Raw genomic sequence first — 17,278 nt, forward strand, 5'->3', positions numbered from 1 at the left:
CTGAGGAGGCCTTACAAATGAGCTGAGAAAAGAAAAGAAGCTAAAGGCAAAGGAGAAAAGGAAAGATATAATATATGAATGCAGAGTTCCAAAGAATAGCAAGAAGAGATAAGAAAGCCTTCCTCAGTGATCAATGCAAAGAAATAGAGGAAAACAACAGAATGGGAAAGACTAGAGATCTCTTCAAGAAAATTAGAGATACCAAGGGAACATTTCATGCAAAGATGGGTACAATAAAGGACAGAAATGGTATGGACCTAACAGAAGCAGAAGATACTAAGAAGAGGTGGCAAGAATACACAGAAGAACTATACAAAAAATATCTTCATGACCCAGATAACCATGATGGTGTGATCACTCACCTAGAGCCAGACATCCTGGAATGCGAAGTCAAGTGGGCCTTAGGAAGCATCACTATGAACAAAGCTAGTGGAGGTGATGGAGTTCCAGTTGAGCTATTTCAAATCCTAAAAGATGATGCTGTGAAAGTGCTGCATTCAATATGCCAGCGAATTTGGAAAACTCAGCAGGGGTCACAGGACTGGGAAAAGTCAGATTTCATTCCAATCCCAAAGAAAGGCAATGTCAAAGAATGTTCAAACTACAGCACAATCACACTAATCTCACACGCTAGCAAAGTAATGCTCAAAGTTCTCCAAGCCAGGCTTCAACAGTACATGAACCGTGAACTTCCAGATGTTCAAGCTGGATTTAGAAAAGGCAGAGGAACCAGAGATCAAATTGCCAATATTCACTGGATCATCAAAAAAGCAAGAGAGCTCCAGAGAAACATCTACTTCTGCTTTATTGACTATACCAAAGCCTTTGACTGTGTGGATCACAACAAACTGTGGAAAATTCTTAAAGAGATAGAACACCAGACCACTTTATCTGCCTCCTGAAAAATCTGTACGCAGGTCAAGAAGCAACAGTAAGAACCAGACGTAGAACAACAGACTGGTTCCAAATTGGGGAAGGAGTATGTCAAGGCTGTATATTGTCACCCTGCCTATTTAACTTACATGCAGAGTACGTCATGAGAAATGCTGGGCTGGATGAAGCACAAGCTGGAATCAAGATTGCCGGGAGAAATATCAATAACCTCAGATATGCAGATGACACAACCCTTATGGCAGAAAGTGAAGAGGAACTAAAGAGCCTCTTGATGAAAGTGAAAGAAGAGAGTGAAAAAGTTGGCTTAAAGCTCAACATTCACAAAACTAAGATGATGGCATCCGGTCCCATCACTTCATGGCAAAAAGATAGGGAAACAGTGGAAACAGTGGCTGACTTTATTTTTTGGGGCTCCAAAATCCCTGAAGATGGTGACTGCAGCCATGAAATTAAAAGACACTTGCTTCTTGGAAGAAAAGCTATGACCAACCTAGACAGCATATTAAAAAGCAGAGACATTACTTTGCTAACAAAGGTTGTCTAGTCAAAGCTGAGGTTTTTCCAGTAGTCGTGTATGGATGTGAGAGTTGAACTATAAAGAAAGCTGAGCACAGAAGAATTGATGCTTTTGAACTGTGGTGTTAGAGAAGACTCTTGAGAGTCCCTTGGATGGCAAGGAGATCCAACCAGTCCATCCTAAAGGAAATCAGTCCTGACTATTCATTGGAAGGACTGATACTGAAGCTGAAACTCCAATACTTTGGCCACCTGATATGAAGAACTGACTCACTGGAAAAGACCCTGATGCTGGGAAAAATTGAAGGTACGAGGAGAAGGGGACGACAAAGGATGAGATGGTTGGATGGCATCATCGACTCAATGGACATAATTTTGAGTAAACTCCAGGAATTGGTGATGGGCAGGGAGGCCTGGCGTGCTGCAGTCCACGGGGTCACAAGGAGTCGGACATGACTGAGCAACTGAACTCAACTGAAACCCTATAAAATGGACCTCAATAAATCACACAATTTAGCCTGAATGTGTAAGCCTATTTGAAATAACCAAGGTCATTTCAAATGATAAAAGTATGCTTCTGTGTGTGTTTGAAATCTTTTATAGGACTGTACACTGCTACAGGAGAACAGTACAAGGAATATAGTCTCAGGTGAGAAATAATCCTGCTACTAGAATTTAAGCTCCACAAGGAAAGGATTGTTCTAGGCATCCCCGCCTCGAACAGTGTGCCCACCACATCCTTGAGGTCCAAAACAAACAACAAAAATCACTTTTGTATGCACCTCTTCTAGAAGTGGGATCCACTAATGTATGTAACACACAATTTTGCAAGTTAGTTGGGATATACTGCTGCTGACTATAAACTGGCACCTCCATCTACCTCTACAAGGATTAATCATGCGCACTGTACTGCCAATTTTCAATATCCCTGAAAGGAGTTCAGGGTGGAGAGCAGAAATGAAGCACTCGGTGATACATACTTTCAGGAGCCCATTTTGTGAGCCCAATTCTTGTATCTCCTCGTCTCTAGAAAAGCGCTAAACTCCCTCATGCGGATGCCTGCCCCTCATGGCCAGCAGAAACCTTCCACAAAAATGTGAACCTGCCGGCACGTGCTCCCCTCACTAAAACCACATTCACGCTGGCCTCCCCTGCCTCTCTGGAGGCACTCTTTCCTCTTTCTCAAGTGCTGTCTCCCGGGCTGCAATCTCATTTTGCCCCAGAGAAAACTTAACTCATAACTCTCACATTGTACATTTTTTTAAGTTGACACAGTTGCATATACAATATAAAATCTTATAAACACTGTCCTTTTACAAATTTTAATGAGACATTCTGTTGAGGAAATTAGTATAATACCACCAAAAAAAGAAAAACACAGAATAGACTTAGGTTCTAAATATGATTTTGACAGTTACTAATTTTCCAACCTTAAGTCAGTGGTATAACTCTCTAAGCCTCCAATGCTTCTATAAAATGAGAACATAACACCTCCCTCCAGAGGCAGGATAAGTATCAGACACAAGCAAAGGAAGATGCATGGCTGGCACATGCTTGGCTGCTGGTAGCGTACTGGCAGTGTTAACCACATGATTAGCACTTCAGCAGTAACAGGTACTCCACACACACAATTCAGAACTTTAAAAGGAAGCAGACTACAAAAGTATGGCAAACTTCACTTCTTACCTATGAGTGTAATATTAGGGTTCCGCTTCTTAGCTTCCTTCATCAACCACCATTCATACCCTCGGAAATAATTCTCATCCAGTGCATAGTGCATGTGGGAGGGCTCTGTGCCATCTGAAGGGGAGAGAGCAAACAGAAAGGAGACTATTAATGGTGATTCATAGGCCACACTCTACACACACAAACATATTGCAGCCAAGTAGCTTCCAGATCCAATCCTGACCTGGGGCACATAAGAATAATCTTATGTAACTTAAAGATAGATGATCAGAGTATATTATTGCACTTTTCCATTATCCTCAGCATCACAAAGGTCTTAAATAATAAACCACAACTTTCTATCATAAGCCGTGAGTGTTATCAGCTCGCATAGCTGAAAATTTCTAGGACTAATATCCTGCTGGGAGTTGGTCTCTCGGGTTTTCAAATCCCCACGCCCAGCTCTAAGTTCAGCCCACCTCAGCTTCTAGCTTCTCAATCCCAGACATGAATCCTGAGCTGCTAAGTCCCAATTTCCAAACCCTGTGCCTTAAGCCTATGACATGCCTCCTTAAATCAAGACAACAGAACACTGAGAAAATAGGAATAAGCACACTTTCCCAGTGTAAGAAAAGTCTATAGTAATCTCTACAGGGTGTCTAGGTAGGTGAATAATATCAATCCTCATGTGTTCCTACGTTTCACATACATCTGGCCTGGGAGAGGCGCCCCAGCCCTTTTCTTCTTAAACATAAACATCAGCATTCACAAGAGCTACCTGCTTCTGTATCTCTATCTCTAATCTAGCTTCAGCAAATGAAGATGGCCAGTCATTATTCTGCAAAAAAGGGTTTCACAATAAAATGCATGCCTTCCTATAACAGCTAGGGGATGGTTTTGTTATGGGGCTTTTTTTTTTGTTTTTAATTTGCATTTTTTTCTTTCAGCATAAATTAAATACCAATACCATCATGCAGATATATCTATTTAACAAAAATTACTTACAAGTCACTAACAGGAACACAGGCATATAGACAACACTCTAATACTCATACTGTAATGGAGTCTAACCCATAAAAAAATAAGCTATATATAAGCATTGAGAGAATTTTCTTCTTCCTGAAAACCAGAGACCTAAAAAATTTTTAATTGACTACATGTATTACACAAAGCCAATCAAAATGATGACAATAAAGACTGCAAATTTACTGGTTAAAATTATTTTTAAAGGACAAAAACACTGTATCCTTGAAATACCAATTATTTATATTTTGCCACATATTTTATTTAAAGCTAATAACACCTTTTTTTTTTACATGCTTAATACGTTAAAAACTTACTTTCTTAAAACTTCTCAGTAAAATTTCACTCTCTCCCTATTCTCTGTCTAGTGACTATTAGTTTATAAAAAACTGTGGATTTATTTACTACTGATTCTTCAACTAAATAAGAAATCTAAAGTCCACAGGCTGCTTTGTATGAAAAAATACATGTTTTGATATAATATTTTTTAAATAACTATAATGAAAAAGGAACAATAAAGAACAATCTAAACAGTAATCAACGTCAGAAATGGCATTATTTATATTCTGAAACCACAGTCTACGAGTTTAGGTACAGGTTCAAATATTGGAGGCAAATATCCCAGTCCCCAAATCCTCCTACCTGTTGTCTGCCCATCACCACCTATTTCAACTTTTAGAATATGCAATGAGGCACCGAAGTTTGGCTGGGGAAAGAAGTAACAATATTAACAGTATGATTTATTGTATGAAGGAAAACACTTCAAGACAATTACTAACCACTGCCTTTGATTTTACAGATGAGAAAACCAAAGCAAAACTTCAAATAGACAGTAACTTATTCTGAAAGTAATTTACCAGATTTTTAAAAACTAGAATTGTGAAGATGCTAAAGACTATTGCTGAAATTCACCACAGTTTCTAAAATATCACAGACACAATTAAATCATTATTTGTTGACTACCTTAAAGAGATAATCCAGTATTTCAGAACGGTAGGGCTCTGGGTAATTTACTAGAAGTCGGGAGGTTGCCTAAAAAAAAAAAAAAAAAGTTTTCAAAAGCATGAATAAAACAAATCTAATCATGAGCACTTTTTCACAGTGTTTATACATGCCATCTAGCACGTCCACAGTTAGCCAGCTCTTAGGCAGCACCAAGCTGTGGGAAGTCATTTCCCAGGTTCTTTGTTCGCCTACCTTTGTTTTGCTCATAGCTGGGTAAATAGGGCTGATGTTTGTCCAACAGCTAAAACACAGGTTCTGAGCAACAACCATGTTTCTCTTCTACTGAGATGAGGGTTGGTGACGGTTGGCTGGGAGGTTAAGGTTGCTAAGTCTATTGATGAATCTCATTATTACAGATTTATCTTGAGGGCTTAGACTCACAGAGTAGTTATTAGAAGAAATAAAACAATTTCTCTACCTCAAGACTGTCTGTCACCTACAATATCTGGGGGCCAAGAATGGGAAAGATGAATCTCAGGCAATTTTTCCCCTCAACATCTTGTAGGAAAATATTCAGTTAGTTCAGTTCAGTTCAGTCGCTCAGTTGTGTCCAACTTTTTGCAACCCCATGAACCAAAACACGCCAGGCCTCCCTGTCCATCACCAACTCCTGGAGTCCACCCAAACCCAAGTCCATTGAGTCAGTGATGCCATCCAACCATCTCATCCTCTGTCGTCCCCTTCTCCTGCCCTCAATCTTTCCCAGCATCAGGGTCTTTTCAAATGAGTCAGCTCTTCGCATCAGGTGGCCAAAGATCTGGAATTTCAGCTTCAGCATCAGTCCTTCCAATGAACACCCAGGACTGATCTCCTTTAGGATGAACTGGTTGAATCTCCTTGGAGTCCAAGAGACTCTCAAGAGTCTTCTCCAACACCACAGTTCAAAAACATCAATTCTTTGGTGCTCAGCTTTCTTTATAGTCCAACTCTCACATCCATACATGACCACTGGAAAAACCATAGCCTTGACTAGACGGACCTTTGTTGACAATATTACAAGCAGCAATTCTTAAAGGAACCTCTACTCTCCTCAGTCTTATTAGAGATTTATAGGTGCTATCTCTTGCTGTTAAGAATGACGACACAGTGTCCCCAGGCCAGGCTACTCAGGAAACCTCATACAAGACTGGCATCAAGCACTGTTTACAACAGCTAGGACATGGAAGCAACCTAGATGTCCATCAACAGATGAATGGATAAAGAAGCTGTGGTACATATACACAGTGGAATATTACTCAGCCATAAAAAGGAATGCATTTGAGTCCGTTCTAATGTGATAGATGAACCTGGAGCATACTATACAGAGTGAAGTAAGTCAAAAAGAGAAAAATATATTAATGCATATATATGGAATCTAGAAAGATGGTACTGATGAACCTATTTGCAGGGCGGCAATGGAGATGTAGACATAGAGGCTTGTGGACACACTGAGGGAAGGAGAGGGCCGGACACACTGAAAGAACAGCATGGAAACACGTGCATTATCATGTGCCAAACAGCCAGCGGGGATCTGCTGAGACTCAGAGAGTGCAGAACAGTGCTCTGTGACAACGCAGAGGGTGGGCTGGGTGGGAAGTGAGAGGGAGGCTCAAAAGGGAGGGGACATATGTATACCTGTGGCTGATTCCTGTTGTATGGCAGAAACCAACACAACATTGTAAAGCAATTATCCAATTAAAAATAAAAATTTTAAAAAGACTGGCATCAAAATGCATGGATAAAGAAAGATGGAAGAATAAAGAGATGAAAGAATTTCCCTCCCTCCAAGAGCTTTCAGAATAAAGTTCAGATTGTTCAGTTTTATACCCAAATTCCTTATTTGGATTCTAACTCACATCATCTATGTAGGTATAACAAACTAATATATCTTTATTCTGTCTCCTTTACTGCTTTGCAAATAGATTCATCAGTACCATCTTTCTAGAGCCCATAAATATATATTCATATATGATATTTGTCTCTTTTTTATTTACTTCACTCTGTAAAATAGGCTCTAGATTCATCCACCTCATTAGAACTGACTCAAATGTGTTCCTTTTTAAGGCTGGGCAATGTTCCATTATATTTATGTAGCACAGTTTCTTTATTCATTCATCTATCAAATGCACTCTACACCCTCATCTGGCCAAATCCAGTCCAAGCTTTCTGGTCACACTCCACCTCTTCAAGGAAGACTTCCCTCTGCTCTTCCTCAGCGTTGCGACATAGGTGCCTCTCCTGTGGACTCTGGTCTCCCTCAGCAACAGGTCCACAGCCCCACCATTAATCCCTCTATCCCACACCCTCATCACTGTTTCACCTCTAAGATCCTTGGGGACAACGACTGGGTCCCATTCAAGTTCATATCCCCATTTATTCTTATTCAACAAGCATTTATTTAATATCTCTTATGTTATCATTAGGTTCACCAGTACAGGCAACATAATATAGTCTGAGTCCATGGAGCTGGAATCCTGATTACATCATTTACAAGCAGTGTGACCAAGGGCAAATTATCATGTGCGAAGGGTCGGCTTACTCATTCAGCTGTCCCAACACTAGATTCAGATATAGGAAGCACTCAGCACAGTAGCTGGCACATAGTATGCTCTCAAGAGATGACAGGCATTGTATACACAAAGTGCTTGTAAAAATACAGTCACTTTCTCAAAAAGCTTACAGACGAGTAGAGGCTCAAATATTCAAGTGAATGAGTGCTGTATACACATGCTAACCTACTCCTGACCCAAGGGGAACAATGCTGCCTGCTCTGTATCATGCGAACAACATAGACTGCCGCTAGAACAGTGTGCTTTGCTGTTTGGAGGTTGTTTTTGCTCTCTATGCTCTTCTATCCTTAACAAAGAAAGGGCCAACTTTGAGCAATCATATCACGTCATTAGGATATCGCCAGCTGATAGTCACACCCAGTGCAGAAGCATTAGTTTTATCAACAGCAATAGTTAGCAGTATAGCCAAGTGCTGAAATGTACCATGAAGCAATAACAAATCACCAAATTATTGATACTAATCATGCTCCCTAAATAAGGCCTGTTATAAAAGCCAAGGATGAAGCCTTGGCACAAAAATTGGAAAACAGTTATGTTCTCAATAAATGGCAGGCACTGAATGTATTTTTCACTTAAAATCCTTGGATAACTTCCTCCCCTCTAATGTATGAAACAGAATGATATTAACCAAAATTAATCACGTTGCAGATGCCATCCTTTGATCTTTGACATCTATCCTCACAATGTTCCAACCAGGCAGGTGCAGTTATCAGTGTGCCCAGAAAAAAAATCTCAGATACAGAGAGGTTAAATAACCTGCCCAAGCCTGTACAGTGAGTGACAAGGAGCCCAGAACAGATCCCTGGCAATCTGGTCTTAAGTCCATGTGCACCATACTGCTCTCCCTACCAAAGATGCAGACTAAATGAGAATATTCCAAACACTTACTGCTACAAACTGTGCTACATCCAGGGACTCCAGAAAGGAGTGATGTGCAAATATAGTATTGCAATCATTTTCATCCAATCAGTGTTTACTGAACTTCTGAGATGAGTAATACATTACACACAGAGACACTATCAGAAAAGAGTTTCCTGTTCTGAGTTATGAAACAAACCTCATTTTAAATAGTTAATAAACATAAAATAACAAAAGATTTCCACTTTGAGTAAGTTAAACAATGGATTTAACATCAAAGGAAAGGTGTTAGGACATGATGAATCCTCATTTTATGAAATACTGGCTATCCTAGGTTTAAACCACCAAAATAAAAAGGAGAATCATAGTAGTAAAGGATAAATACATTAGTACATTAGTCTGTTTATCTTGAAATATGTACCAGCACCTATGAGTAAGACTGCAACATTTGGAAATAAAAGTGTAAAAATCAGCTGGCTTAGGGAAAAGATTTTTTGCCCAGAGCAGAAGGTCAGATCTATGATCAGACTAAAAACTTAGTCATCCACTGTCTTTTCCTTTCTGGAGTGCAAGGGCCTAACTTAAGTTCTGACTGCCCAGGAATCCACTTTTCAAAAATAATTATGTTTTATGCTAATGTCTACTTAAAACTAGTCACCCAAATCTCATTGGTAACTTGAAACCTTAGAGTTTTGCTAAATGATGGAAATTCATTACACACATAATTTCCAAATAATATAAAACACTGAAACATTAATACTGAACACAAGTTTATCTACTTTAGGTTTCTTATTACAGAGAAACAAAAGATATTTAGATCTATTAGTAAAAACATCCTGTCACTAGAAATTAAGGTTTCTAAGAGTTAAGCAATCTAATTAATATATGCAATTAAAATACTAGAAATAATATGAGGAACAATTCAAGAAGAGTACGATGTATTTTGCCTGAGAAAAGGTATGGGGTAGGGAGATATATTTCTGTTAAGGGAAATGAAAGTAATTTTGTCCTAGAGTAGACAAAATGAATGGATATAGAAGCTAGGAGAGGGAATTTTACCTTGTGTAGTCAAGCTGGCCAAAAATTAAATTATAAGGATTTTTAAAAATAAGCTTTAATAAATAGTATACTTATTAAAAACTAAGAATTATTCTTAATCTGCTAAAAAGACAAATTTTTATTAGACTATTGGTCTGTTCTTGATAAGCTTGGGAAAGGTTCCTTACCTTTTAAGGAACCTACCTAGGAAATAAGATTCAGATATTATCAAAATAATATTCTACGCTTCACATTATCTTTATCAAATCTTTACTTAAAAAGAAGCCCTGAGTCTTCTCTATTAGAAGAGCTAAGGTTGTGGATGGGGGTGGATAAACTGGGTTTAAACTATGTAACTTTATATATTTGCCTGTGAAATTCTTGTCATTTTGGTTAAATGGATAATTATTGTTTCACAGTGACCAATGACCCTATTTAATCAAGTGTTTTAACACAATTTGTATTTTTGACAAACTTCCCCAAATAAATTCTAAATGAAGTCTTTTTGACCTCATATTAACTTCTTGAGATTTCTCCACATGGGCCCTGGACATCTCAAAGATGCGTTCTTTCTCCTTATAAAAAAGACATGAAACTAATTAGGCTTATTTGGCATGTTAAACTGTATAGTAAGCATTGTCAAGTAAGATGCAACACTACACTTTCTTTAGATGATATTTGTATTGATACATTAACGTACGTGTTCCAGAAATTACATGAAATTCCTAGACATCTGCTATATCCTGGTATAATGCTATCACTTGTAATTCTAGTTATTATCTTAAAATGCTATAGGTTACAGAAATAACCAAATTTCCTTATCAACTGAATTACAATGAACTTTATCAGATTTTTAATATGCCCATGTTTAAGCCTTTTTGTCATTTTCAGATAGTTATTGTTTTACTGTTTTGGCAAAAATGTTCTTCCAAAAGTGCTTCATCTTCAAGACTTTTGGAGAGAACTCTTTGCTTAAAGTACAGGGTTCTTTCAGATCATGTTGATAAACCGGGTAAGAATTTACAGAACTCTAAGGTAAAATCACTTCAGACAGTGACTGCAGCCATGAAATTAAAAGACACTAACTCCTTGGAAGAAAAGTTATGACCAACCTAGATAGCACATTGAAGAGCAGAGACATTACTTTGCCAACAAAGGTCTGTCTAGTCAAGGCTACGGTTTTTCCAGTGGTCATGTATGGATGTAAGAGTTGGACTGTGAAGAAAGCTGAGTGCCGAAGAATTGATGCTTTTGAACTGTGGTGTTGGAGAAGACTCTTGAGAGTCCCTTGGACTGCAAGGAGATCCAGCCAGTCCATTCTGAAGATCAGCCCTGGAATTTCTTTGGAAGGAATGATGCTAAAGCTGAAACTTCAGTACTTTGGCCACCTCATGTGAAGAGTTGACTCACTGGAAAAGACTGATGCTGGGATGGATTGGGGGCAGGAGGAGAAGGGGACGACAGAGGATGAGATGGCTGGATGGCATCACCGACTTGATGGACGTGAGTCTGAGTGAACTCCGGGAGTTGGTGTTGGACAGGGAGGCCTGGCGTGCTGTGATTCAATGGGTCGCAAAGAGTCGGACATGACTGAGCAACTGAACTAAACTCTGCATATAAGTTAAATAAGTAGGGTGACAATATACAGCCTTGACATACTCCTTTCCCAATTTGGAACCAGTCTGTTATTCCACGTCCAGTTCTAATTATTGCTTCTTGAACTGCATACATATTTCTCAGGAGACAGGTAAGGTGATCTGGTATTCCCATCTCTTGAATTTTCCGCCGTTTGTTGTGATCTACACAGTCAAAGGCTTTGGCATAATCAACAAAGCAGAAGTAGACATTTTTTCTGGAACTCTTTGCTTTTTTTGACGATCCAACGGATGCTGGCAATTTGATCTCTGGTTCCTCTGCCTTTTCTAAAACCAGCTTGAACATATGGAAGTTCATGGTTCACATACTGTTGAAGCCTGGCTTGGAGAATTTTGAGCATTACTCTGCTAGTGTGTGAAATGAGTGCAATTGTGCTGTAGTTTGAACATTCTTTGGCACTGCTCTTCTTTGGGCATATAAAGAAATATGCCCAAAGCTTTCTATAAAGAAAGCTGAGTGTCAAAGAATTGATGCTTTTGAACTGTGGTGTTGGAGAAGACTCTTGAGAGTCCCTTGGACTGCAAAGAGATCCAACCAGTCCATCTTAAAGGGAATCAGTCTTGAATATTCATTGGAAGGACTGATGTTGAAGCTAAAACTCCAATACTTTGGCCACCTGATGCTAAGAACTGACTCACTGGAAAAGACCCTGATGCTAGGAGGGATTGGGGGCAGGAGAAGAAGGGGATGACAGAGGATGAGATGGTTGCATGGGATACTAACTCAATGGACATGAGTTTGAGCAAGCTCTGGGAGTTGGTGATGCACAAGGAAGCCTGGCGTGCTGCAGTCCATGGGGTCACAGACAGACACGACTGAGTGACTGAACTGAACTGACAGAGCCAATGTCAGCGAACTCTACACCATCATTTTGGCTGCAGTCTTCAGGCAAGTATACTGGAGTGGGTAGCCGCTCCCTTCTCCAGGTGATCTTCCCAACCCAGGTATCGAAGCCAGGTCTGCCATATTGCAGGTGGGTGCACTGCAACCCATTGCAGTGGGTTGCAGGCAGGGCAATCCACTCCAGTATTCTTACCTGGAGAATCCCCATGGACAGCGGAGCTGGGTGGGTTACAGTCCAAGGGGTCACAAAGACTCGGACATGACTGAGAGACTAAGCACAGCACATGGAGCCAATAAAGCTCCCTGGAAAAATCAGCCTGGTAACTGCCTTACAGGGTTCCCAGAAGCCTTTCCAGTTAAGTAAGAAAGGTCACTTCTTGGCAGATACAGGAATCTCAGAATATTGGTGGACCTCGAGAAGAAAGGAATTCACCCAAATCTATCAGGATTGCAGAAAAAGTCTGATGATAAGTTCACAGCTTGGCCTCCTAGCCTTGAGAGAGATTTTTAATAGCCCAATCTGTGATTCCTTGTGCAAATGTCCAACAGAGCACACTTAAAAGAACCTATATGGTCAATTATTATTTTGGCTGCACTTATATAATCAGGATAAGTTTAATAAGACCATACTTATTTTGCAAGGAAATTAGCCTTATTTTGGTTATCTCTAATAAAAGGTGGAAGTAAGGGGTGATGATAGAGAGAAAATTATATTTCAGTGAAGAACTAGAGTACACTCTGCAGATAATCAGGCTGTAGCCTGCCAGGCTCCTCTGTCCATGGGATTTTCCAAGCAAGAATACTGGAGTGGATTGCCATTTCCTTCTCCAGGGGATCTTCCCAACCCAGGGATCAAACTGTGGTCTCCTCTACTGCAGGCAGACTCTACCATCTGAGCCACCAGGGAAGCCCATTATCAGATTCTAGTGCTGTTAATTGTCCTTGAAGTTTGTTTTCTACCTGTAAACTGGACCAGATACTGAATTCTTATTTCCTCCAACATCTGAATACAGCTTGTCAAACTAATGTTTCTGACTTTTTCCCACCTTTCTGACTTTAAATTATTAAGAACTAAAATCTCCCTTTTCCTGAAGTTATGCAACCTAAAGTGTGATAACTTTATACAAACTCCAGAGAAATCACAACAGTTCATATCTGAACAACCTTCATGCCTGTTGCTTTGTGGACCACTCAGAAAGATCCCGAGATAGTCAAACTCAACTTAGGAAGATCTATGACTGCTACCGTCTGTCCCCACTCCATCTGAAGATGCTCTACATCTAGAAATCGCGACTGGCTGCCCTCAGGATTCAGAATAGGTTTACAATCTGCTCCGCTAGCCATTGTTTTCTTTTGTTTTCATAGAAATGTCTATTACATAAACTGAATCAAGTATTTGCACCATATAGACCCAATCTTGTAAGCATACCTGCATCACTGTCGCCTGAAATGAGACGCAACTCTTTAACGGAACTGACCGTGGTTGGATGAGATATGGAGCAATCCACCACCCCAGGCCAGACTCAAACCCACTCAGATGGCCCAAAATGTTAATCACAGTATTACCTAATCTTTGAAGATTCCTCGGGCCCCAAGATCACTGACCTGGTTTCAAAGTGTGACCTTTTAAGCTTAGGACAATGGCTACCAATTGGATTGCAAACTATTGACTGTAGTATAATTACACGAGTGCTACTATAATCCTTTCTAAATTACAACAGGCCCTATCCCTTACTTTCAGTAAATCAGCTATTCAGGCAGTTTAAGGTCCTCAAACTTACTCTGATACCTGGGCATTAAGGGTGGCTTGTAGTGCAATACCCAGTGGTCAGGTTTTTCCTTTTTTGTAATGCAAGTGCAGGACTCAAGCTTTGATTGCAAAGCATCCACTTCAAAGAGGTATCCACTTCCGAGATGGCTGTCTCCAACAAACATACTGCAGCCAAAGAACCCAGAGCCAAGCTGAGGTTGGGGGGAGGGGGGATTCTTTGCAAGATCTTGGTCAGTTTCACCAGCGGACCATCATTAGGGCCACTTTTTCTTTCCCTGAACTTTAAATTCCCACACTTAAGGTTTCAGGTCACCAAAGAAAAGCCACAAAGCCCAAGGCCTCCACCCTTGACCCTAATGAAAGCAGAACCCCAGGCCCACACCCTCTCTTTCTCTACCTCCCATCACCAGGTGTGACCCAGGTATGCCACGTGCTCTCCAGGACCTATGAGCAATACACTTTTGTTTTGTTCAAAGTTTTCCGATGGTTTTCGCCGAGGGCATCTTGCAATCCTAAGAATCACAGAGGCCAGTGCAAGAACACTGGTAATCAATAGGATGAGACCCGCCCAAAACAGCAACTCAAGCTCGTTCTGAATTGCATCCGAGGACACACATTCCATCTGACTCAATTCAACAAACAACCCATTCAAGAGTTCAGCCTTGCCATTTTCAAATAAAATCAGCTCTAGTTCTGTCCTGGGGAACAAAAAAGAAAATCCCTCTCATCCAAAGACCTGCCACCACAAACGCCATGAACTCAAAGGCTATAAACATAAGGGGATAAAACAAAGGCAAGACAAAGGTTACAAAGAACAAGCTGACAGGACTAAGCAAATTGTTAGGAGCCAAGAACAATCGTGCCACTGTAGCAAGCTCCCAGGCTTGGGAGCCACCTGTTAGCATAACTAGGGAACTAAGGAAATTATCCGCTGTGCCCACGCAGACTTTGCATTAAGCTGGTATGGCCCTCATGTCTCCCTTAGGAACTTCCCTGGTGGCTCAGCCAGTAAAGCGTCTGCCTGCAATGCAGTGAGACCTGGCTTCAGTCCCTGGGTCGGGAAGAACCCCTGGAGAAGGAAATGGCAACCCACTCCAGTACTCTTGCCTGGAAAATCCCATGGATGGAGGAGACTGGTAGGCTCCCTTAGGTATTTTAGAATGCCTAGATAAGAGGAACTTATCCCAACCGACACAGCCTAGAAAAGGGTAAGGAGACAAGCCAATTAAGTGTAATTAGTATCCTGTGTGGGATCTTGAAACTGAAAAAGAGCATTGGGTAACTAAGGAAATATGAAAGGAAGTAAGGACTTTCATTAAGGTAACCAACATCGGTTGGGACAAATGTCCCATACTAACGAGGGATGCTAATAATAGAAGCAAGCTTGGTTACAGGGTATATGACAACTCTGTATGGTCTTGTCAATTTTTCTGTAAATCTAAAACGATTTCTAAAGTTAAAAATTCATTAAAAAAAAAAAAAAAAGAAAACAACCTTCTCCAGAGGTCCTTGAATCAATAAAAAAGTTCTCTCAATACCTACGACGAGAATCAATTGGTGCCTTTGTTAAAATGCAGATTCTCAGGCCCCACGCCAGAACTCTAAAGTCAGAATGGGCGCTGGCGAGAAGGCCAGAGTCTGCGTTTACAGACAGACCAGGTGATTTCTTGTGCACCTGAACGTTTCCCTCTCTTCGCACACATCAACAGCCACCAACGAGGCCTCTTCCAGCGGGCAACTCACCCCACCCCCTTAGGCCTTTGCCATCCGAGGGCAAAACAGTCCGAGAGTATCAGGTGATACTGGCGTGGCCTGATATTAGAAAAAAAGACTTTAAAAAGCCCGTTTCTGGCTTCTCACCTTCCTAAAGAGGACCTGAGGCACCTGTCGTCCCTTTAAACAAAACCTATGGGATGCCTGCCCCCTTGGAAAGAGCCCAACCGCAAGCTGCAGTCTTTGTCCAGGACTTTCCGACCCCCCACCCAAAAATAACAAGCGCAGTCAAAACATCCCTCCGGGGCATCCTCTTCGGCGGACGGACGCGCCTCCGGCCCCTCGCCATCTCTGGAGCGACCCTCCCGGAGTGCCCTCTGAAGAGACCCTTCCCCTCAGGCCCCCGTGCTCAAGTTGAGGAAGGATTTGAGCCCCCCGCCCTGTCACTATCTAGACCTGTCACTTAGTCGGTGGACCTCCAGACCCTCATCTGTTTAACCTAACCGTCTCTATGGGGTCATCTTAAACCAACGAACGCGGGATCCAGCCGCGCGGCCGCGGCGTCGAAGCAGCCACGGACCGGCGCCCGCCTCAGGCGGCGACGCGCGCGCGTCGAAACGCTGGGGCCGCGCCGCGGGGGCTTGTGGGACGGGGCGGGACCGGACGCCCCTCGCCCCGCTCCCGTTCCTCACCCCGCCGCCGCTGACAGCTCCGATGCCGTCGAACTCCCGGCCCAGCCCCTCGGAGTCGTCGAGCACGTACGCGCCGCTGGGTGCCAGCAGCGCGCACAGCAGCAGGGGCACCGCGGCTTGGCCCGCCAAACCCGCGGCGGCCGTCATGGCTTTCGCCCGGCGTTGCCAGGAGGCCTGAATTAGGCGCTCAGCCATTGTGTGACAGGTCATATGACTCGGGCGCCCAGGGAGGCGGGTCCGGTCGCCGCCATGATGGAGAAGGGCAGGAGGCCGCGGGTGCCGCCGCCGCCATGTTGAGTGTGGGCTGCGGGTCGCTGACGCAGCCGCCTTCGTGTTGTGGGGGGTGGGGAGCGAGCCTTTTCTAGCGGGCTCTACGTAAGGGTTTGACTGCGGGTTTCCGCGTTTGTCACTTCGGTGCCCCGCCTCTGGCATCACCTATTGGAGCATTTTATCGAAGAAAAAGATGGCTATCCAAAGCCAAGGGAGTCGTGCAGTGAATGGCTTACCATGGACCTCCCCAAGCATCAACATTCAGAAAACTGAGATCATGGCATCCAGTCCCATCACTTCATGGCAAGCAGATGGGCAAACAGGGGAAACAATGAAAACCGTGACAGACTTTCATTCTGGGGCGGGGGGGGGCGGTGTGTGGCTCCAAAATCAATGCAGATGGTGACTGCAGCCATGAAATTAAAAGACATTTGCTCCTTGGAAGAAAATTATGACCAGCCTAGACACCATTTTGAAAAGCAGAGACGTTACTTTGTCAACAAAGGTCCCTCTAGTCAAGGCTCTGGTTTTTCCAGTGGTTGTGTATGGATGTGAGAGTTGGACTATAGATAAAGCTGAACCCCTAAGAATTGATGCTTTTGAACTGTGGTGTTGGAGAAGACTCTTGTGAGTCCCTTGGACTGCAAGGAGATCCAACCAGTGAATCCTAAAGGAAATTAGTCCTGAATATTCATTGAAAGGACTGATGCTGAAGCTGAAGCTCCAATACTTTGGCCAACTGATGGGAAAAACTGACTTATTGGAAAAGACCCTGATGCTGGGAA

General features: G+C 42.1%; 1 protein-coding gene across 2 annotated transcripts in view; it reads right to left on the bottom strand.

Moving 5' to 3' along the window:
- Window positions 1-16,420, bottom strand: part of GALC (galactosylceramidase) — a 57,140-nt gene extending 40,720 nt beyond the window's left edge. Inside the window, exons 1-4 of one of the 2 annotated variants that reach the window (XM_055538830.1) lie at window positions 16,224-16,420; window positions 5,062-5,130; window positions 4,741-4,804; window positions 3,097-3,210 (exon numbers count right to left, since the gene is read on the bottom strand). In XM_055538830.1, coding sequence (XP_055394805.1) covers window positions 3,097-3,210; window positions 4,741-4,804; window positions 5,062-5,130; window positions 16,224-16,418 — 442 coding nt within the window. In that variant the 5' untranslated portion in view covers window positions 16,419-16,420. Of the gene's footprint in view, window positions 1-3,096; window positions 3,211-4,740; window positions 4,805-5,061; window positions 5,131-5,295; window positions 5,585-16,223 lie in introns of those variants that run through there. The other variant, XM_055538831.1, reaches the window with a different exon arrangement.
- Window positions 16,421-17,278: the final 858 nt, after the last annotated feature.

The sequence above is a fragment of the Bubalus kerabau genome, chromosome 10 (genome assembly GCF_029407905.1).
Source record: "Bubalus kerabau isolate K-KA32 ecotype Philippines breed swamp buffalo chromosome 10, PCC_UOA_SB_1v2, whole genome shotgun sequence".
In the NCBI taxonomy this organism is placed as follows: domain Eukaryota; kingdom Metazoa; phylum Chordata; class Mammalia; order Artiodactyla; family Bovidae; genus Bubalus; species Bubalus kerabau.